General features: G+C 33.6%; 1 protein-coding gene across 9 annotated transcripts in view; it reads left to right on the top strand.

Moving 5' to 3' along the window:
• LOC118187366 (uncharacterized) overlaps nt 1-23114 on the top strand; it is a 554527-nt gene that overhangs the window by 514816 nt on the left and 16597 nt on the right. For 8 of the 9 annotated variants that reach the window (XM_085806623.1, XM_085806627.1, XM_085806622.1 and 5 more), the window contains 3 exons: nt 2223-2285; nt 19716-19873; nt 22826-22974. In XM_085806623.1, the coding sequence (XP_085662749.1) occupies nt 2223-2285; nt 19716-19873; nt 22826-22974 (370 nt within the window). The remainder of the gene's footprint in view (nt 1-2222; nt 2286-19715; nt 19874-22825; nt 22975-23114) is intronic. The other variant, XR_015038239.1, reaches the window with a different exon arrangement.

Consider the following 23114-nt stretch of genomic DNA (forward strand, 5'->3'; position numbering starts at 1 on the left):
TGTTGCAGATCTTTCACCACAAAAATTAATACTTTGAGACTTTCCTCTTTTACCTGTAAGTTTAATGATAATTTCCCGATGCAGTGACATGTTTTTCCTTGCGCCGCTATAATTTCCGTATTTTTGGTTTTAAATAATCGTACCCTATAAAAATTTTTTTTGAAGAAATTTTCACTCATAAAATTTCCTTCTGCTCCTGTATCGATGAGGGCTTCTACTGGTACATCGCCAACCAGGACTTGTATAATTGGTAGCTGTGAGTTTTTTACGATGACAGTATTTAAATGTCTATTTGAGGGTTTTTTTAAAACTTCCGGGGTCTGGACCCTCCCTTTCACAGGCCCCTCTACTCGTTTAAAGCTTTCCTTTCAATCTGTGTCTTCTGGGTACGCGGATGTTTATTTTCAAATTTTCTTTTTGGGCCTTGACCTTCGAGTTTCGATGCGTTAGCTTGATAGCTTTTTCCCCCATAAGAGCGATTTCCATTTCTGGTTTCCTCATTTGAAGATTTCCTTCGGGTACTTTGAGAATATGTTTCCCTTCTCGCTTTTTCCGCTATTCTGCGATTTTGAAACTTCACCGCCAATTCGAAGAGTTCCTGCAATGTGCTTGGGTTTCTAATTTCAAAGTAGTCTTGAACAGCGGGTAACAATCTTGGTAATATTATTTCAATAATCTCCGCATCGGGTTTCTTCCCATACAGCATATCCGTTAGCTTGATTTTTCGTAGAATAAAGTCCGTCAATTCTGCTATATCCCGTTGATAGAAACTATATAGTTCGGCTTCCAGCCGTGCGCGATCTTTCACTATGGGGAAGGCCTTTACTAACGATTTTTTGAAATTTTCAAATGTATATGTCTGGCTTCCAAATTCCCCTAATAAAAATTTGCCTATATTTTTCCACCATAGCGCGGCCTGTCCTCTTAGTGCTGATGAGGCGATGGCAACTTTTTGTCTTTCGGGAACAGGGTAGAGCTGAAAGTGGTTTTCTAGACCTTCTAGAAATACCGCCACCGAATTTTTTCCGTCGAAATGGACGTTTGGCTTGATTGACGCTCACAAAGTTTGGACCAGGTATCCAAATCCTTCTAACTGGCTTGTCATTTCTTGGTGTTGTCCAGCGGCTTCCATCCAATTTTCAGCCATTTCAGTTCGATGAGTGTTCGGGCGCCAATGTAACGTTGCGCGCCTCCAACTTGCACGCAACCAAGGGGTGACTGTAAAAACTGGATAAAACACAGAGTCTTGTAAAGGGTTTAAGTCCCTTTTTATTCAACGTAATAAATTACAATTGCGTGCTCTTGACGCTCACAGACTGCGCCAACTCGGCGGTCAAATAAAAATAATAACCTGAAAAGAAACTAAAGACAAGACTCTAACTACGAGGCTCTCTAAAATAACTAACTCACCGTGTTTTACAATACCGCTGCTAATTCAGCAGACTTAAAGCTCACTTGAACGATTAACACTACTTTCCGCCAAGCACATAGGCCGAAACGCGGGGTTCTGCAACTTCTCGCTAACTACCTCCGCGCTCGTGAAGTAAGAATATCACACACCGAACTCGTTTCCTTCCTATTTAAATCATAATACTTCCGCTGATAATTTGAATCCTTGCGCGTTCTACTAAAATTTACATATTCTGGCATTGGCAGTTCCAGGGGAAAGTAAGGCTTGACAGGAAAGATAGTTTAAACTTAAAATAAATGTTAGTTAAAATAAATATAAACCCTACATACTGATCAGAATAAGTGTCAAGATTCTGTGCGATTATCCATGAGAATTATAACATTTGCAACTGTTGACAGACAAGACAAAGACTATTAAATATATAGGAAAAATTTGAAGTGCAGAAAGACATATCGAATTTACTTAAGGATTTGGAGGCTTTTGTCAGAACATAAATTGTTTTAGAAAGTACAGCAAGCCAGTTTCAATTTGAGAGCAAAAATAGTTGGTAGCTGTGTGTTAATAGATATCGACGGGTACATTACAATCTATTGAAGCTTTTTTGGTGACAGAGTTATAATTATTTTTATAGCATATTTATTATTATTAATAAGTTTCATATTAATAAGTTTCAGAGCATGCGTCATTGCGCAAATATGGATTAACTTATCTTTTCGTATTTGAATAATTTTAATGGCTAAATAAAATAATATAAAATTTTAAAGAGAAGTATGTAATTCTGGCTTTTTTTTTTTTTTTTTTTGTCATCTAGATGCCCAATACCTGGATGTGATGGTTCAGGACATGTAACTGGAAAATTTCAATCTCACAGAAGGTAAGCTTATTTTTTAGATGTTTTTATTTTTTCTATTGAATATTATGGCATGTCCAGTTAATTAATATATGCTCTAAATATTCCCCCTTTCGCTGTAATTTACTGCTCTCTGCTTTTAGTTGCACTGCATGCTTCATAACTAGCAAACCATTACAATTTACTCCTAGCTGTCCTTTAGCAATTTAAGAAATGTAATTTACAATACGTACTACCTAATAATTCTTAATATTTTTAAATAGTTCCGATGAATTAAAGAATTCGTTTCCTTATTTATGTTTATTTAATTCTAATATTGCATGACCATGAATATGCTTTGCATTTTTTTAGATCAATACAAAACTCTGAATATGCAAATTCTTTTATAAACAAGAAAAACATGGGTTAGTTAAAATATTTACTCTTTTTCTCAGAGTATTTCATAATAATTTGAGTCTTTAAAATGGAATAAATTATATATTCTATAACCTTAAAAAAATTTCTTTTCATTACAGTCCCGAAATACATTAATGCTAACCCAAAAGAAGAATTAATTAAAGTATTTTCCAAGCAAAACCTTTTTTTAAATTCTAATAACCCTTTCAAGTAAATCTGAATGATAAGGTTACTATGATCAACAGATTCAGATTATTCCTACTCTTTTCTTTCCTCAAAATAATAATCTATTCATGAAATGTTAATTTATAACGCACTATTATTATTACCTAAAATTTGAGTGTTTTATCAGTGTTATGAAACATTTGTTTAATAAGAGGTGAAAAGTAAGTGGAAGTGTGTAAATCCAGCTCTTTTTAAATCTTTTATACACTGTGATTTCCAAAATCAGAATATGTGATGGATCTTATATAAGTTTTAACTGCTTTGGCATTACTGCCTTGGATTAGGTGTTTGTAGAGAAATACATGCGTTGGTCTCTTGATATGCACCACTGAATATCCACTGCTGGCGAAGAGTATATCTAGCTGAACTTTCACATTTAGCGATTGTTTTCTGCATTCTTGTAATGCTGTGGCATAGGCATCTAGTAAATACGTAGGCTATTTTTTTCAACCTCCGATGAGCTATAAAGAAAAGACGGGTGATTATACAAAAAAGATTTTATTACCAAAAGTAATGTACAACACAGGTTATTTCTCCACATAATCACCTTGACGACTGAGGCATTTGTTATATCTGTGAACAAACTTTGCAATATCCTTTTCATAAAATGTTCCCGCCAATGACTGGAAGTGGGTTGTGACGGTTTCTTTAAGCACCACGTCATTTTGGAAGCGCTGCCCGTAAACCCGCTGCTTCAGTTCAGGGAGAAAAGATGAAAGTCACTCGGCGATGGGTCGGGACTATATGATGGGTGTTCGAAAATGTCCCACTGAAATTGCTGAAGGAACCGTTGGGTTACACGAGCGCTGTGAGGATGGGCATTGTCGTGGATCAGAACACTTCTAGAAGTCAGCATGCCTCTTCGTGTGTTTTGACTAGCTCTCCGTAAGCATCGCAAAGTTTCACAGTATTGATCTGCATTAATTGTTGTTCCAGGCTGCACACACTCCACAAGCAACACACCTTTTTGGTTCCAAAAACAGTTGCCACGACCTTACGGTTGTTGAAGGTTCGTTTGAATTTTGTGGATCTCCATGGAGAATTTATGTGCATCCATTGTTGTGATTATCGTTTCGTTTCGGGCGTGTCATATTGAACCCATGTCGTATTGAACCTGTCATAACGGATTTCAAAAACTCTTCTCCATCAGTATTGTAACGGTCAAGAAACTCCAACGCTGCAGCCATTCGGCAAGTTTTGTCGTTGTCAGTCAACATCTGTGGGACCCAGCGAGCGCAAAACCTTTCTGTAGCGCAACTATTCAGTAACGATAGAGTTCAGGGAAGGTCTTTAAACTTTCGGGAATTTCATCGATAATTCACTTATGGTGAATCTTCAATTTTCCTCAACCGATTGGTCAACTCGTTGAACAATGTCGTCTGTAGCGACAGACTTGCGTCCTTGACCCCCTTCATCATACACATCAGTTCGGGCATCTCTAAACTTTCGACACCATTCACGAGCGCCATCACTCATAAAGTTGTCTCCATACACTCGACTCATTCTTCGATGAATTTCCGCTGCCTTGTTCCCTTCTGCCTGCAAGAAACGAATAACACTTAGCGAGAGAATCAATAGCGACATCCATGTTTACGTCACTGCAACTCAACAGGAAATGGCATGTTGAACTTATCAGTGAAAGAGCATGTGGAGGGGGAGATGCGTAGTCTCCTACTACGCACACCAACCACCTGCCGCATGCCTGGCCATCATACACTCTGCGATCGGAGTTTGAAAAAAAACATCCCTCGTACCACCATGTATCATTTTATGCCTATTCTTCAGAAAAAGAGCCCATCAGCGGCTTAGCAGATTAAACTGCTGAACACTACCAGCTGTACCAGGTTCAAGGTAACAGGTTAAACTGGCTAGCTACAGAGGTGATTTCTTGATTTTTCCTATATACAACATGAAACGTGAATACGGGCCAGTTTCCGTTAGGAAGTCCTTCATGAAAGCTAATCCAGTTCAATCTTCAAGAAAAGATAAATTTCAGGTTTCCTTTGAAATTTTAAACTATAGTAACAATATTTTTCATTTCAAAAAATCTTGTTTGAGATGTATAATAAATTTAAATTATTGAACCCAAAGTTTCATGTTTAAAATTTTAAATTAACAGCTTTTATACGCGCATAAATACTTTTCAATCCATAAAGTTTAAACTATTGTTTATATTTTGTTAGGATACTAAGCTGACAACGTTCGATCTTTTGCCGATGTGGCAGACACAAGCGCATAAATCGCCATTTATAATTTGTGTCTCATTATTAATTATTAACATGTTTTTAGCTATATGTATGAGGCTGAATTATTAATTTCAGATATTTATATCATTTGAAACGTCAATATCCAAAAACTGCTTACAACGCATATCTTTAGTTAAATTCTTAACTACGCATACAGGATTTTAAGTCTGGTAAACATTTCAAAACTTAAGACTAGAGTTTATAATTTAAATAGTATAAAATTTGTTGCTAAAAGTAATTTTCCGTCAGGAAAATTATATAGAATACCTAAATAGATTGTAAGTAATTTTAGAATAGTCTTTAACGGTAAAATGAGTTAAGACGTAAAATTTAAATTGCAGTTTAATTCTCAGAATACGCTCTTAAAAGTATACGAAGTATGGAACTATATACTAGTGCGCAGAGTTGCCTTCAAATACTTCCTTTGTGCCCACGCCGAAATGGACAGTGGTTCCATTTCTGAAAGTAGCCCTAGGATTCTTTTCCTGAACTAATGGTTATCTTTGTCACATTAAGTTGAACAACACTTATGTAGAAATCATTGAAGAAATTTTCAATCTCAGGGAATTAACAGTTGAAAAGATAGGGTGATCTGACTGGGAATCGAATTTTGTCCATGCAGAGCGAATCGCGACTGTGCGTGCACATATTTAGAAGAAATCTTTCTCATCAGGCTCACATTATTTCTTTTGTAGGAGCGCATCGCATTGCATATTAACGATAGCCTACTGTTCTGAGTTGTTTGTTTCCAGTTGTCACTTATTATATATAAGCTGGCCACAGTCTCTTAATGCCATTTAATACGCTCGAATTTATCATGGCATCTTAAACACATATTGCTGTCAACAATTCTAATATTTTCCAGTAAGACACGTTTTTGGATTTTCACAAAAACATTTATATTAATATGTTTTCTAAATTTGTAATTTATTCCAGAGTACAAATCTGTTTCTTTTCCAGTAATTAGCACGCACCTGTCCCTACTTGCTTGAAATTTACGCACATATTAGTTCAGACATGTTCAAACATGAATAGTCGTGTGATTTCAATGAAATAACGTGAGATACACTTGCGGTTATTTCTTGAACTAAATTTTCCCACTTTGCATCTACGTAATGAAAATCCATATCCCAAAATATATGTATACGTTTAAGGAAAAAAACTTCAGAAATTTTTAGCTTTCATTTTTTATTTTATAATTTCTGCAAAAATACATTTTCGTTAGGAAATAATTGCGTGGATTTAACGGAATATCCATTCTGAGCTTCCAGCTACCTTCACGTATTCATAGCTTCCAAACCTGTTTTTACGAAGATACATCTTTTACTAAGTCATTCGTTTCCCTGTTACTTTTCGTCAACCTTTTAGACTTTATTAACTGTAAAGATTTCTTTGATAAAAATTTGACATGGTTTATTGATTATCATTATTTTTAACAATAATTTGACTTGCTTTATTCATGCAATTCTAGAATCGTGTTATTTGCAGGTAATTTTATACAATAGGCGCTTAATATCTAAATCCTTCGTACACCGACGTTCGATATACTTCGAAGCACAGTGTACAGAGTTTTTTTACACTGGCGAGAAATATTAAAGGAATAATTATAAATAAGATATTTCATGTTAATTTTACTAAGTTCAATGAAAGGTAGTTGGCTGGTTTTTCAAAGCAGAATGCTATCGCCCAGACTAATGGGATTAATATTTGCTGCACAGAAATATGCAAATTATTACGCTCATTCCTTCTACCCCCATAAGAAGTATCTTCTCGGAATATTAATGTTAACACGTCAAGAATTCCTTCGTAGCTTCTTAGATACCTCGAAATTCCAATCAAAACCACATTCCCGTAATTCTTGAATCATAAACTTAGCTCTAATTACATATGCAGAAACCAATCCCATTGGGTCATAAATTTTAGCTACAGTTTGCAAAATGTGTCTTTTTGTTATTTTCTGCTCATTAAGTAATTGCTTGACTTGAGTTACATCTGAACGTAAACTGTCTTGATCTGCATCCCACTTCAAGCCTAGAATTTTTGATGAGTTTTTATTTAAATTATTTTCCTTACTATCTATTCAGTTTTTAATCCGTAGTTCTCTCAAAACTCCAGAATTGCTCTTCATTTTACGAAGATGCATGTTTGTATCTTTGAGAATACGGCTCCATGCAGAAGGCACGAGATTAGCTTTCATGATGAACAAGAATTTACACACAAGAATTTATCTAACATTTCTACAACATCACTATGTTCCTCTTTATATGATATTTAATAGTTGCCGCAAGCATAAAAGGTGATTGAAAAGTTCCAAAAGGCAATCGTGACATTTTTCATACTTGAAATGACGAATTTTCATCATTACCGAACCAAATAAATTTTAAATAATTTTTCGAATCTTCATCAAGCAAAATAGAATGAAACGCACTTTTTATATCTGTCCCAAAGGCTATGTTGTGTGCAACCTGAATTTAAAATGATATCTAATAAATTGCTATACACAATGGGTCCCTGAATTAGACATTTGTTTAAAGATTTAGCACCTTCGTCTTTAGACGAAGAATCATACGCACAGTAGTAGTTCACTTATCAAGGCGAATTAAATGATTATGAGGCGCAAAACAGTTTTATGAGGCTCCAATTATGAGGCGCAAAACATATCCCTTTCATGTTGGCAATTAGGAGCATTAGCACATTTTTCAATTCTTCCTGTCTCCAACTGCTCATTAATTAATTTCCTGTATTCACTAAATAACCATTCATTATGTTTCAATTTGTTTTCTAACTTCCAAATCCTCTGCTTAGTAGTTAGGAATTTAAGTTCCAATTTTCTTTCGCTAAATTATAAGGGTATATTTTCCGTTTTCGAAAACGTAGTTCAGTAGCTTCTAAATCTTCTCGTGATAAGCCGCTGTCTCTCATAAACAATTCCTCTAGATGGCAAAGCACCTGAATGTTGAACAGGATTGTTGATTCATCTACTTCTCTCCAAACAATGTCGGAATTAAAAATAATTCATCCGATATTTTTCTTTTTAGTCTTGTTTCTACAAACCAAAATAATTCATTCCGATTAAAAGGCTTAGTTTTCTTTCATTAATCTGATGCTTTTGCTTTCCCATAAATTCTATAACGAAAGGAGATAGATGACCTTGAACTTAGCTTGGATCATGCAGTATTTTACCTGGTCCATGTAAGGTCCATGATATTTTATCTGTTACGTAAACCTCAATAAATATGCCATTTGACAGATCAGTCCTACATTTGAAAGTTACGGAACTGATAAGAAATTATTTTTCTTCCTGATTATTTCCTGAATGAATAAACTTCCAACTCTACTATTCGTTTATAGTCAAATTTAATTTTTTTGCTCTCTTGAGCAATAGCTCAATTCGGAATCTGAATCAATTAAAACTCGACAAATCTTTCGCTTTTGTTTATATTGATTTTTGCAATTGAACAAAACTGAGTGATTGAAATAAAAAAGTTTATTATGGGTTGATTTTTTACAAATTTTACAATACTCGTTCTACAGTAAACTGCCCTATATTTTTAAAGCAGCGGTAACACAAATCTGCTTTCATTTCTATTCATTAGTGTATTTCATGCATTCAAGAGAATCGTGTTTATTATAAGTATTACAAAATTTACAAATTTTCTTAACAGAAGTATTAAATGCAAACGTTGATCTATTTTTATAATTTTTAAACTCCTGTTTTGTATCAGTAGTCACATATTTATTAATTTTGAGCTATTAATCTATATAGTGGGTTGAATTCTACTGATTCAATATTTTTCTTAGATGATATTTTCCTACGAAATTCAAGAGATAAATCTTTAGGTAACGATTTAAGAGTTATGAGATTCAATTATAAGGTATTTCTCCCACTTCCCTAGCGTGCCTTCGTGGTGTAGTCGTTCTGCACACTGATCCGGTATTTCAGAGGTCCGTGGTTCGATTCCCGGCGAAGGCGGTTGCATATTTTTCATCTTTTCTGCTTCCAATTAACCTAATGACTCTACACAATATCTGGCTGTATGAACCACTAGTAACATCCAAACTACATAAATTTCTATCACAGATTTTTAACTGATCACAGGGTTTTCATCTTTAAGACCAAATTTCTCTTCTAAATTTTCAATACGCATATTAAAATTTTTTTCAGATTAAACTATAACCAGCTACACAATTACATGCGGAACCAGATAATAAACTTTTCAAATATGTAAACTTTTCTATTTTGGATCATACCGCATTGGGGTGAATTGCAGCATCAGATGAATTAAAAAATCCAAGCCATTTACTAGAATCATCAGCAAATTTTTATAAATTCAATATACTTTAAAATCTTACCGACCAAATTATGGCTGAAATTCCTCACAGTGGCCCCAAACAATGATAGGTCATGAACTTTCTCATCGTAACCAGAGAGGTGGTTGTATGTGGTCTGTGTTTTGTTCTTATTTCATGAAATTGGCAGAGTTCACATACGATGCTTCAAGAATTAGCGCCCGTTACAAAGAGTTGCATGAATCATATCTTGTGATACTAATATATTCAATAATAGCACTACAAGTTTTGCGCTCCCTCATGAAGCAATACATTTTCTCACGCAGCAAGATGTGCGTCAATATTTGATAAGTTATAAGGCTTAACTAACGAATTTCGTTTGTAGCCACAGCGCCACCTATAGTATCTCATTAATTCACAGCACATAATTTCCATCGAAGCATTACACAAGCAAATAAGTTAACTGAATTACGCATATACATTTGCGTTCATGGTTGGGATTATTCTAGGAAGGCTTTACTCGACGCATTTAGACTGCAGTGTTTTATCAAATTCAGAACTGATCTCACTTCTATACCTTTTTATCATACATTTCTTTAATTTGTAAAACATTGATTCGGAGTGCGGCAAAGTGTACAAATAAAAAACGAACAATCAATGAATAAAGAGCTAGAAAAAAAACTATTTTTTGAACTGAACAAAAATAGGCTGAAGAAAACTGAAATCACTGACAAAAAATAGGCAAAAATTCAGTTTTAAGTAGATAACAGCTTTCTTTGCGCTTGCGTCACAAAATGTATGATAAACTTCGTAACTGGAATTTTTGGTCTACTGAACAAAGTAAAAACATCATATAGGAATTGAAATATGCTTCCTTTATTATGTCGTTATGCTTTTAAAACAACAGAACGTGAAAACTCAACCTGACTTTCAACCGAAGTCGAACTTCACACATTTTAATTTGCTGACTAGATGTCCTGACCACTACACCGAAAAGGCGAATAGAAGGAATGCCTTCAATTTCTTACGTCTTTACCTACAAGTATATTTCTTATACCTATATGATTTATATTAAAATCATGGGCCTTTGGATAGAAGACAGTTGACAGTTGAGAGTAGAATCTGGCTTACTTAGACTATTAGGGTCTAGTCCAGGTTCCGCAACTATCCGGGGCAACACCTCATGGACCCTATAAGGTGAGTGCCTCGTCGAGAGGGCGAGTCAGAGAGTGTGCCTCGTGTAGAGTGCGAGTGCAAGATAGTTAGTATCGAGTTGGTGTCTCGTGTAGTGAGTCAATCCCTGCGGAGTCGATCGAGTTGACAGCCGGGCAGCGAATGCTGAGTGGGTCGTCGAGTGCACCGAAAGAGTCTCGTAGTGTATCGCGGTTAGTGCATCGTCGAGAGAGCTCCGGGAACGACTGAACCGAAGAGTCGGGAGCTGTGCTCTGTGTGTCGTCGAGTGCATCGCGAGTTGTAGCGTGGTGAGTCTCGAGAGTACGTGGAGTTCCGAGAACGACCAAGCAGAGTCGGGAGCTGTACTCTAATGCTTTGCCGTGAAGCTGTCTCCACCGTGATAGCCTGATAACTTGAATGCTGTGTCGCTGATCGTATCAGTGTGTTTATAGTAATTCATCGACGTTTCTAAAAACGTGTTTTGGAGCTGTCCTGACAATACTGGCCAATAAAGTGTGTTTTGATACTTCACCATCAAGTGTCGTCGTTATTCACTCCAAATCCACACGAACCCTGTACGAACGTGAAAGAAGAAAATAACGTAACAACTGGTGTCAGAAAAGAAGAAAATAACGTAACAACTGGTGTCAGAAAAGAAGAAAATAACGTAACAACTGGTGTCAGAAAAGAAGAAAATAACGTAACAACTGGTGTCAGAAAAGAAGAAAAAAACGCAACAATGCAACAATATATATTCTCTGTAAATCTGATCTTCTGTATCTCTGTAGACTACTAACAGCAATAGAACTAGACTACTGGAGAAAAAATACCCCACACGGATATTTTAGTGAAATTCTTGTTGGTGGAAGAGAGTTATTAAGCACTAAGCCAAGACCGGAATGGCAGAAAAGAACGTCATTCCTACAGTAAAATGTTTTAGATCAGTAAATATTACACTAATTGGTAAAAATATTGAGACGTTCATCCAACTTTAGCTTTGATCACAGCTAATATTCTTCTGAACATAGACTCAATAACATGTTAACATCGTTCAAGGGAAACTGTCCTACTCTGATATCATAGCAACTGCAATTTTATTCATACTTGGCATTCCCAAGCTTTGCAATGGTCTTCTACGGGTACTAAATAGGAGTGAGATCAGATAATTAGCCTGGCCATGAAAGCAGATTGAATTCAATCAAGCGTGCCCCTTGGGGACAAGGTACATTGTCCTGCTGAAACTGTCCTTTCACATTAGGGAACATCGCAGATATAAACGAGTGTATGCGATCGACAAGAATAAAGTAAGTTGCGGTTTTGTGGTGCTAAAATAAGCTGATGAGCCGTTTCCAGACATATCAAGAGACCTATAGCACCCAAGAAAATGTATCCTAGAAACGTAATTCTACGTCCACAATTTAAGTGGACATATTTTTTAAAGAAAGGTTCATGTATTCGTTCTATTTTCGCCATATGCTGATCCTGTTACTTGTTTGATGTAATAGGAATCGATATTAATCGAACTAAGCAATCTTTTACTAGTTATCAGAGTTTGAGATTTTATACTCCTGGGACCATAGCAACCGTGTTTACATATTTATCAATGGTATCAAGCACCTTCATGGTCTCCTGTTGTTAAAAAGCTTTCTTTTGCAAAGTTCATCATATTGTGTATTCTAGTTTGCTTTGTAAACATCTGGATTTTATTGAGCTGTAATGTTGCAACTTATAGTTTTTCTGATATGCGGCAGAACTGCTTGTGCCAGCAGCCTCTCACCTCTTTTTTTCAGCAGAATTTTCCAATTAGAATTTTTCTAGCCGTTTGAAGTTTTTTAACTACCACTCTCTAAACATCAAAAATTCTATTGCATGAAATAGCTTAGAACATTAACTGTGGAACAGCGTCTTCTTGCATCCATGATCGTGCTTCGTTTCCAAAATAACTCAAATCTTCGTCTTACGCATTATTATACTAGCCACAGAGATAATAGTTACTGGATACTGTGTCACTATAGGACCGTGTTCAGTTGTTGACTCAGTGTTGAAGAAAAAGTGGTGTCAAATATTTTGACCATTCAGTCCATTTGAAAAAGATCTGGACACTGATAAAATGTCTAGGCCTCTGTTCATTTTTATCATTCACAAAGAAATACATCAGTATAGTAATTATAGTGCTAAAGATAGATATTTTTCATCACTATAGACTACCTTTAGTTATTAGAGTTCGAATACTAAATTTTTAACAACAGAATCGTTAGTCAATAACATTCTTAGCCTAGGAATTTAAACTATTAAAAACCTCTCAGTTTCTTACAGTTTTGCTTGAAATTTCTCCTAGGTGACGCTATTAAGCGAGAACTCGAATTCAAAATGTATTGCTACTCTATCGCTACATTACTGGAGCTTGTAGATAATTTCTCAGTATTTTTAAAGGTTAGAAGTTGAGTGAATTTTTTCTGAAGAATCTGATTCTGATCTAACCACATACGACACTTCAGCTATTAAAAGAAGCGTTTACTATTACTGTAATAATATGTCTGCAATTTCTGAAGCAGGGCACTACGAATTACAGGTTCCCTAATACTTAAAAAGAGAACCCTATTTCGTAACATGATTTCGGGAAACATTACCTGACAAAAAGTGTTTTAAGAGCTCCTTTGGAATAAGTACGTGGTAAAGAGAGTTAGATTGCTATTCTGTTACTGACCCAATAATTTAAGAAAGTAACTTCGTCATTCACTAATAAATCCATTTCATTTATCGGCTTTTTTAAAATTATTAGCTTGATAGAGTTAAAAGTGAATGCAGGTCAGGATGTTTTTAAGTTTTTATGGAATTTTCTTTGATAAACTTGAGTTTACTACACCTCTTCTCTATTCGACTTAATCACGTATTAAATAATTAAAATATTATTTTAGGATCACTGCTAAGTACTCTAGAACCTTAGATATTAAATCAAGGTAAGGAAGATATCTACGAGCAAAATTATGATGTTATTCGTCCTGTAGGGTAAAAAGAAACCGAAAGTAAAACGAAAGGTATGTAGCCTCGAGTAGTTTAATTAGTAAATCAATTCGAAGTTGACAACGCTCTGGTAACTTTAATGAATGAATGAACAAAGCATCCAACAACAACAATTCATTGAAACTTTCTCATTTCAATTGAAGGTGAATATTTTTATTTTGGAGCCTTATTAATGAAATTATTTAAAATTATATATACATGAATTCACTTATTTTGTAAAAGGTCGAAAAACATCCTGTCTGAAATTAGAAGAACGGAAACTATGGTGACAATCACACAATTAAAAAATTTGATGTGTACAACACATGACCTCCTCGTACGAAATATTAAATTATACGCATTTTTCCTGCATATCATTTAAACTTATTGAATTAAATTAAATCTACTTCGTCGATAGCGCATAAACCACAATAGAATAAATGCACTCTTTAAAATTCACAATATTTATTTACTATAGCGACAATCTGGCGCTAGGTTCACTTAGCAGCGTTACATCTCATTCCTTTTATAACTCAGAATTCACAAAAATTATATCATCTGAAGAATTATTTTAGTCATTGCCACATGTTCTATTCAAATACTATAATAAATTTAAAACTATGTATAAAAGAAATTAAACAAATTTTAAAAAAACACGTTTTTCCAGACGATTCAACGCCGCTTACCTAATGCCCATGCGCTACTCGCAAACATTCTCCTTTGTCCGTGATAGACTGGCGACAATATTTGCTGCTAATACGAAACACCTATTCCCTCGAATTTCATTAGAGATATATTTCTCATTCAATTAATTCAGTTCTCTCTTCGCGGCGAAGCAGAAATACATAAAAACTCTAGATATCTTCATTAAAAATCGAAAGATACAGAAAAACACGCAACACCAAATAGAGTTAAAACAATTGAAAAAAAAAAGCAATTTTTGCAATTAAAATTGGAGTTTCTGCAAAAGCAATTTGGCCAGAAGGCTAAAAGGCAGATTTTTTGGTGCAGGAAACTAAAAGATTCATTTTGGTCTCACTTGGCAAAAAGACACTGAATGTGCATCACTATTCTGCCTAAGTTTCAAATGCAAATGGATGCTACGGTAAGAAAACTTAGGTTTAGTCGCATTTAAACAACTTTTAAATTGTTGATAATTCTACAAGTATCGCATACAGATTAAGGCATAAAAAACCTAACCGGAAGATAAGAACAACATAATTCAATCATTTTTAAAGCAAAAAATATGCAATTTACCAACATATAAGAATAAAAAAACTGAGCTCCCGGAGCCGGTAACAGAGTGGATATATAATTTTCGTGTGGCCGATTGTAACCAAAAAAGGGAGGGGCACAACTGCATGTTATAAGAGCCCTATATACAAAATTTCAACGTTCTGAGGCCACTCGTTTTTGAGTTATGCTAGAAACATACGTACATTATTTACGTACGTACAGACGCCACGAAAAGATTTCTTCTGAATCCATTTTCAATCAGTTTTATAATTCGTTTGGGTAAAAAGAGTCCTTTATTCTGTCCTTACGTGCAGATGTCAGGCAAAAACATCGAAAAATTGCGTACAATAGCTGTCAAAATGGATATTTTCATTGAAATATGATAACCGGAATTTTTCGTGATTACAATACTTTTTTTACTTCGCACAAGGAAGGCGAAAAGTAGGGGTGGGGAAATTGCAAACAGGTTTAACTAATCGATTTGACAAAGCATTTCATAGAGTAGTTAACTGCAGGTTTCGGATGCTTTAGTACGATACCATTACATCAGCCTTTTAATAATGACTATAAACTATCATTTAGTTGAATTTCCTTATTTATTAATTTCAGTTAGAAATTTAAAGGAATGCGTGTAGATGTTTTAAAACAACATTATTCTGATAAGAAATTTTCAAGGGTCAAAGTTTTGTAATTCCTTAAGCGGGAAAGTTTAAAACAGGTAATAGGATAAAGAAATCTCACAACTTTTTATCATGATCAGTGATAAATTCATTAAGACTGTATTTTTTTGGTAGAACTATCATCGCTGTGCATGCTGCTTACCGCAATTCCGTAGTTTCTGAGCTACAGGACTTAGTAGTTAGCAAACATAAACTGATTATACGGCATTCCGTATTTACCCGTGTATCTCGCGATTTTAATAATTTTGTTACTTGAAATCAATGGGAGTAAGCTATGATTTTTTAACAGAGAAGTTGAAGGATGATCTTAGCAAGTTGGAAAGCAAATATAAGTAGATTTACCAATATCGCACCTCTTTGTATGATCTATTAAATTATATACATTTTTTGCTATGCTTCAGTTAAACTTATATCCTCGAATTATTCTAATTTAATTAACCGATTCCTCAAGGCAAATTGAAAATGACATCTAAAATAAAAAATTTTGAAATTAAATATTCCGGTGAATTTTTGTCGTACGGGAGTCAAACATCTTGTATTTTTATCTTTTCATAACGAGTATAAAATTATTCCAAATATAAGTATAGGAACCGGGAGACTGCATTAAAAGTTAGATTTCGTTATGTGGCCAAAATTAATTTTTTTAACTTTTAAATTTGACATTGCCAAAACCCGAATGTATTATATATGTACTTTTAGTACTGCCGATTACAATAAAAAATTAAAGTACTCAACTAGATGTTATAGCAATGCCGTGTACAAAATTTTGACGTTCTATGGCTAATCGCTTTTGTGTTAGGCGAGATACATACTTACGTATGTATCTATATATATACAGACTTCAAGAAACAATCCGCTTTGAAAACCATTTTACAATCCCTTTTGGAAAAAAGAGTCCTTTATTCTGTCCATGTGTACAGATGACGTGCAAAAATATAGTCAAAATGGATTCGGAAGCGATCGAAATGAATATTTCCGTAGAAATATGATACATGAAATTTTTCGCGATTACTTCGTACAAGAAAGTAAAAAGCAGCTACAGTGGATACTTTCAATATCATTCAATTTATTTACATAACGTTCTTTGCTATGTGTACATACCTTGTACGATGTAGTTATGAACTAATGGTTTTAAGTCACATATTGAAACTCCTAGAGAAGAAATACGCAAGAAGATGAAATATGCCAATAATTGCGATGTATTAACATGCGTTTAATAATTCATTTAATGATTAACAGGCTGACGTATCCAGCATGTTACTGTACATGCTGTATTGGCTACACAAATTAAAAAATTACGTGAAATTTCTTAAATTTTTGTCTTTCAGTTACGCAAATAAAGACTTCACATCGTAGTCAACAGTTCGAAATCAATGCCATCATAGTTCTTAGAAAAGAAAACTTAATAAACGGAAATTTCATGTTGACTAAAAATTTGTGCCCCCCTCGAGTTTTATTTCAGAATTCAATAAATCAGAATTCTTAGAAGGAACAAATTTCTTGTATTTATATAGAACTAGCATTATTTTATCTAGTCGTATTTCTGTATTTGCTGTATTAAAAGTAACAGTTTGCGTTTCAGTTGAATTCATACTTTTTAAGTGTTCAAGTAAAACCAAAGCAGTTCTATTGTTTATGTGTTAGATAAAAATGACACTTAATGATTTGATGATTAGGGGGTTTCATTTCTATATCGTTACAATAGCAGAAATTCTATCGGCACTATTTACATATATATTTATGAATTATCACTTACGTATTATTTGGTCACCATATGCTGCCACATGAATGTTAGTAAAAAAATTCCGCAAATTCTCATTTACACTTGCTACGTCATGTTGACGTTCGTATAGCCCTACTCACGGATTGTTTATATGTAATTTGCCGGTTTCTCTACGACACCGATGTAAACAGCCCCTCGCTTTACCTCTTGCAGAAATAATTTAAACATGCCGTGTTAAGGAAAATTTGCTTAGCATAGTATTTGATTCCTTTTATAGCGCTAGATAATTTTAATGTTATCCCTATCAGAAACAGTTGAACTAACTCTTGCTGAACTGTGGTTTTCAGCGCTTCGGGGTGTCCTATTGCCAACCACAACAAGGTCCGACACGAGACGATGCCTCGTGAGTCTCGGCCGGTCAAGTCAGAAGGGGTGAGGTAGGCGATCCGGTGCTCTCTTTTCCGCACTGTCTGCTAACCCTTCATCGGTTTAGCTTCGCCAGGGATTTTTGAACTTAGTAGCTCCCAGTTGCATTTGCATCTTGAATTGAATCTGCATGCTTCACCCGCATTCCTGAATTTGCATGAGCTCATTTCTATTATTACTTAGTTCTTATCGCATGCTTGCTTGTTGGTAGCGCAAAATGGCTGGCAAAGCAATGCTTGTTGAAAAATAATTGTATAAATTCTTAAAAACATCTTAATTACACTTGATAATTAAGTTACTGAATCGAAATTTTTTCATCAATGAAGTACTCTTGGTATGTAAAAACACTCACAAAGCAATTTTAAAACTTTTTATAGTCTATACATCACACTAAAATTTTAGAATATTATTGAAGTATCCTTTTTCACTTCCAAAGAAACTCTTTAACGGCTTACTCTTTTATAAATAAAAAATTAGTGTATTCAAATAATACGTCAATCTGTATCAAGTTAAAATGTGTATAAAGGGAATATGTATAAATGTATATAATGCACTTAAATGTCAAGATAATAAACCAAAGAAATTCAACAAACGAAATACTAAACAAATTTTTTAAATCAAACTTGCATAAAATTAAAATTTAAAAACTTCTAGTTTATGGATAAATAGCTCAAATATGAAAAGATACCAAATTCTGAAAATTAAAATATCAAAATTAAAAATTGCTTATTATTCTATGGGCATTTTTATCAAGATTTCCTTAAATGAATTTAAAGCAATAGTTAAAGTATAACTTTCCAGTCGCTACATATATTATCTCTTGCAATACCTTCTTTAAGCGGAATTATATAATTTTAATTTATAATAAATAAATAGGCATTTTAATCAAACTGGAAGGGAAATACAATTGTGCAAAATTTCAAATAAGGCATAAAAGCATCAGTTGCCGTAAAGTTTAAACTCAAAAGATCGATTTTAAGGGCGATCAGATATACGTTTCTTTTCTTAATGAAAAAATAAAATTATATTTTTTCCCTTGAACCTCAGGTATATGTGATTGATCTCTCTCGAAAATAAGATAGTTTTATTCGAAAATTTAGGCCAAGTTAAGACCCTTTTTGCTTAGTTTTTAAAGGCATCGTGAGTACTATAATATGTAAAAAAAAGAGCTGTAAAATTTCAAAATAAAATTTTACCATTCAAGAAATGGTGTGTTCCTTATGACAAATATTTACATATACAAGAATAAAGAAGAAAGCTTGCTTAATGCAAAGACTATAGAACTATAGACTATAGATTATAGAACACACAGAAGACATGCAAAAAAATATATAAAATTACTTCGGTTTATATATACCAAGAGAACTTCATTAAATGAAAGAGTAATGTTAAATTTTATACGATTCACAATTTAGTTTACTCTGCACAAAAACCGGAGTAAAAATAGCAGGAAAGGTGAGTTGTGTATTGTATGTGACACTATTTTGTCTCCTCTACATTATATCAAATAATTGAAAACTGAAATATAATTTCTTACTTTCTAACTTGAATTTTTCTCTGTCAGTTAAAATTTGTCATTACATCTTCTTTAACTTTCTCTTAGGCAATACAGAAACTATTCTATAAAGGATATTATTTCGTTAAAATAGAATTTAATATGCAAAGTTTTATTCACATGAATATTCCTCAACATTTATAAAATAACATTATTTATTTAACATCCAGTATTCATTCCAGGACAATTCATTAATAATATAGGATCAAGTAATTAAAGCAAAATATTACTCTTTATAAAAGTATGTACCAATTAACTTTTCATTCAAAATATCGGTTGTTACGAGCCATTACAGCCGAAACACAAGCACTTGGCATATGTATCCTCTGACAAAAATCATTTCCACGCTTGCTTTAAGCATTTATCTTCAAAATTTCGCTTTTGTTGCTCCGCAAAACAAAATTATTTTTTAGTGGCAAGTCTGTCTTAGATTAGCTGTCCTGAATTGCTTAGAAATAAGTGCTAAATATATGGTTTTAAGGTGGGTATTTATCCCTGTAGCTGTCCAACACCAGGCTGCGATGGTAGTGGCCACGCAAACGGTACATTCCTCACTCACCGTAGCCTCTCTGGCTGCCCAAGGGCGGCCCAGGCGGTTCGTAAAGCTAAAGCAACGACTGATGAAGACGCACCTGCTGTGCCCATCAAGCATCAGCCAGGTACGTACTGTTCCTCATGTTTGATGAGCCAGTACCCGCTGTGTGCTTTCACCAGCGTTGGCAAATCCATTAGCTAGTAAACATTACTAAACTTTACAAGTGAATCTTTAACCGCGAATGATTAGGATTCTTCAAGATTTAAAAAAAAAAAAAAAAAAAAAATTTAGAAACTGTTGCAAGAAGTCAGAACCCGAACTGGAAATAATTTCCCATCTAAAAAAACACATATTTTAAAGTAATACAATTCAATCATCCTTAATTAAAATGCATTTTAAATATAGAATAAGGCTAGAAGGAAACAGGTGTCGTTCGCTGGAAATACAAAGAAATATTGTTTTTCCTATTTTATACCCATCTCCTAATCATTTCAGAGGAATGTCATTTCATTCCATAGCTTAACTAGTAAGGTTATGCTCAATTTTTAGATACTAATCACTATTCGGATAGTGATCAATTAGTAAAAAATCGGATGAAACAATGAAATTTTTCTAAGCATCTTCGGCAGTAAGATTTCATTCGTTTTCACCCCTTTCATTCAGTGTTTGAAATTTCCTTATAAAGAACTGTCATATTTTGATTTCAATTATAGTCTCTGTATTGCCTAAATCTGATAAAATAAACATCGTTTTGAAACGGGTGACATTTATCAATACCGTGAAATTAATAAAAATTCTAACACTGAATGTGTATAATCTAGATGTTGCGCGAGACAATCCTTCAGCACAAGAAAAAAAAAAAAAAAAATTACATTCAGTTTTAATATCAATTTAGAAATAAAAACTCTAAGATAAATATTTTTCAGCATAAATTAAAAATATAAAACAATACAAAAATAAAATTTGAAAGCTTTCAAATTTTAAATTACGTCCAAAGGGGCTTTTTTTTAACGTTTTGTGTGCTGCCTTTATTTATTAAATATGTTTTACGTACTCAAACCATAAAATTCAGTTCAACAGCAATATCGCAAAATAATTTTTAAATGAGCATATCTTTAGAATTTCCGATACAGAGTCTCGCGCACTGGAGATAAAAAATTTTTTTTCGTACAGTGTTGCTATTGCTCGCTTTGAAACCGTTTAGTTTTTTAATCAAAAATTCATTGAAATGTTAAAAAATATGAAACCGATAATAAAACAAATTTAAAATTCAAATTAGGGTTTCCACACGCCCATATTCTATAGAAGATTACGTTATTCAAATTTTGATGGTTCTAGGTACCGTAGTTTTATCACAATACAAGAAACATACATACATTCATGTAGATTCTTCATTATTTAATTTCTTTAAATATAATACGGGGCGATAATATTTGGTGGTAACAATTTAAAAAGTAATTCGCCGTTTTTATAGTTTTCAACGCAAAATGCCAAAACGAAATTAATAGTCCTTCAGGACAAATTGCCCTTTTAGACTAATAAAATCTAAAAGTTTTCAGATTTTATATTACGCCCAAATGGGCTAATATAATATTTTTGATGTTTTTTGTGTTTTAAATATCATATTCTTTGAACTTAGACCATAAAATTCAGTTCAACAACAATATTACAAAAAAAAAAAAAAATAATAAATAAATAAATAAAAAAAAATAAAAAAAAAAAAAAAGAAAAAAAAAAAAAAGAGAAAAAGAAACCTGGAGCATAAAATATCCGTGCTTGGGAAGATGCACGCAATTTAACGGAACGCTTTGAAATCATTGCGTTTGTTAATCAATAAATCCTCAAAGTGTTACAAAATATGAAATACATAATAAAACAAATTCTAATTTCCAAATTTGGGCTTCCAGATGCCCATATTCGAGTAGAGGACTACGTTATTCAAATTTTGATGTCTCTAGGTACCGTTGTTTTTTCACAATGCGGAAAAAAAATGATTGCATTCATGCAGAATCTTCAGTATTTAATTTCTTTAAATATAATGCAGGGCTCTAATATTTGGTGACAACAATTTGAAAAGTGAAACGCCATTGTATAGTGAACCAACGCAATATGCCAAAGAGAAATTAATAGCCGTTCTGAGCTATCGCTTGTTTGGGTTAATAAATATTTTCTCAATTCTATCTTTACGAATAACCAAATCTAATATTTTAATATGACTTAGTATTAAGGGTATGTAGGCTACCCAAAAATTTGTAAAAATATGCAGTAATGTCAATCATATGTATTTCTTATTCGCGATGATATACACCGTTCTGCTTGTGTGAATTTTTTAACATTCTGTTTTGCATTTCACATGGAAATAGATAATAAGGAAAGACAGCGGATGTGAATAAACATTTTCTTATAAATAAGAAAGTCATAGAATGATTCAAAAAGCTTTCGGTGAAAACAGTATACTCATATTTTATCCAACCAATAGTCTGACCATTTTGAAATTGACCGAATGTCATTTTAAAATTTTGATTACTGTGGTCGCTCTTCACTAACATAATACTAAACCACGTTGTACATGAAAGTGCCTAAAATTAACCTGAAGTAGTTTTTGGAATTCAATAACACGATACTTGGGTTTCGCGGTCTTTATCATTAGATTTAATGCTCTTCGACTTCATCTTCTTTTCGAAAATAAAAATGTTGTTTAAGCGAAAGGATTTAGCTTCAGATGCAACTGAAAATGAACCGCAGGCGGTGCTGAACGTTGTAACATAATTTACATTTATGTATATGTAATATACATGCATGAAAATTGCGTAATGGCTTTCTAGTCGTTGGAATGGCGTTGGGGCAGACGGAAACTTATCAAAAGGTGAAGGAGGACATGAAGATGTAATGCAAATTAAATGAACATATTTTAACAAATTTTGCGAATTTTGGGGTAGCCATCATGTTTCTTAAATTGCGATGGTAATGAAATGATGCATAAATGTGTCACATTCGTTATTTCTTTTCGAAAGTGCTCTTTCGTTATTTTTAATAATTTCAAATATGTTAAAATCGCGTAATTTCTTCTTTCCAGTAACTGGTGTGGAGGATCTTTCCAACATCCGAGCCCTGGAAGAAGAGATAATGGAACTCCAGGAATACAATGCCCGAGTGGAATCGGAGATGTACCAGCTCCGAACAGATATCACCCAAATGGAGCAACCACAGAGACATTCGGACCGAGTAAACTTTTCTTTTTTTCTTAACAATTCAATTTTTGAACATAAATTAGATTAATATCAAATGAGAAATCAACAGTAAATTTTTATCGCATACGATGTTAACCAGGCAAGTTTTCAGAATTTAGAGGGTAAAAGTGGGGA

This window comes from Stegodyphus dumicola, chromosome 12 (assembly GCF_044657685.1).
Source record: "Stegodyphus dumicola isolate Sdum_Otavi_A_Nest chromosome 12, ASM4465768v1".
Taxonomy (NCBI): domain Eukaryota; kingdom Metazoa; phylum Arthropoda; class Arachnida; order Araneae; family Eresidae; genus Stegodyphus; species Stegodyphus dumicola.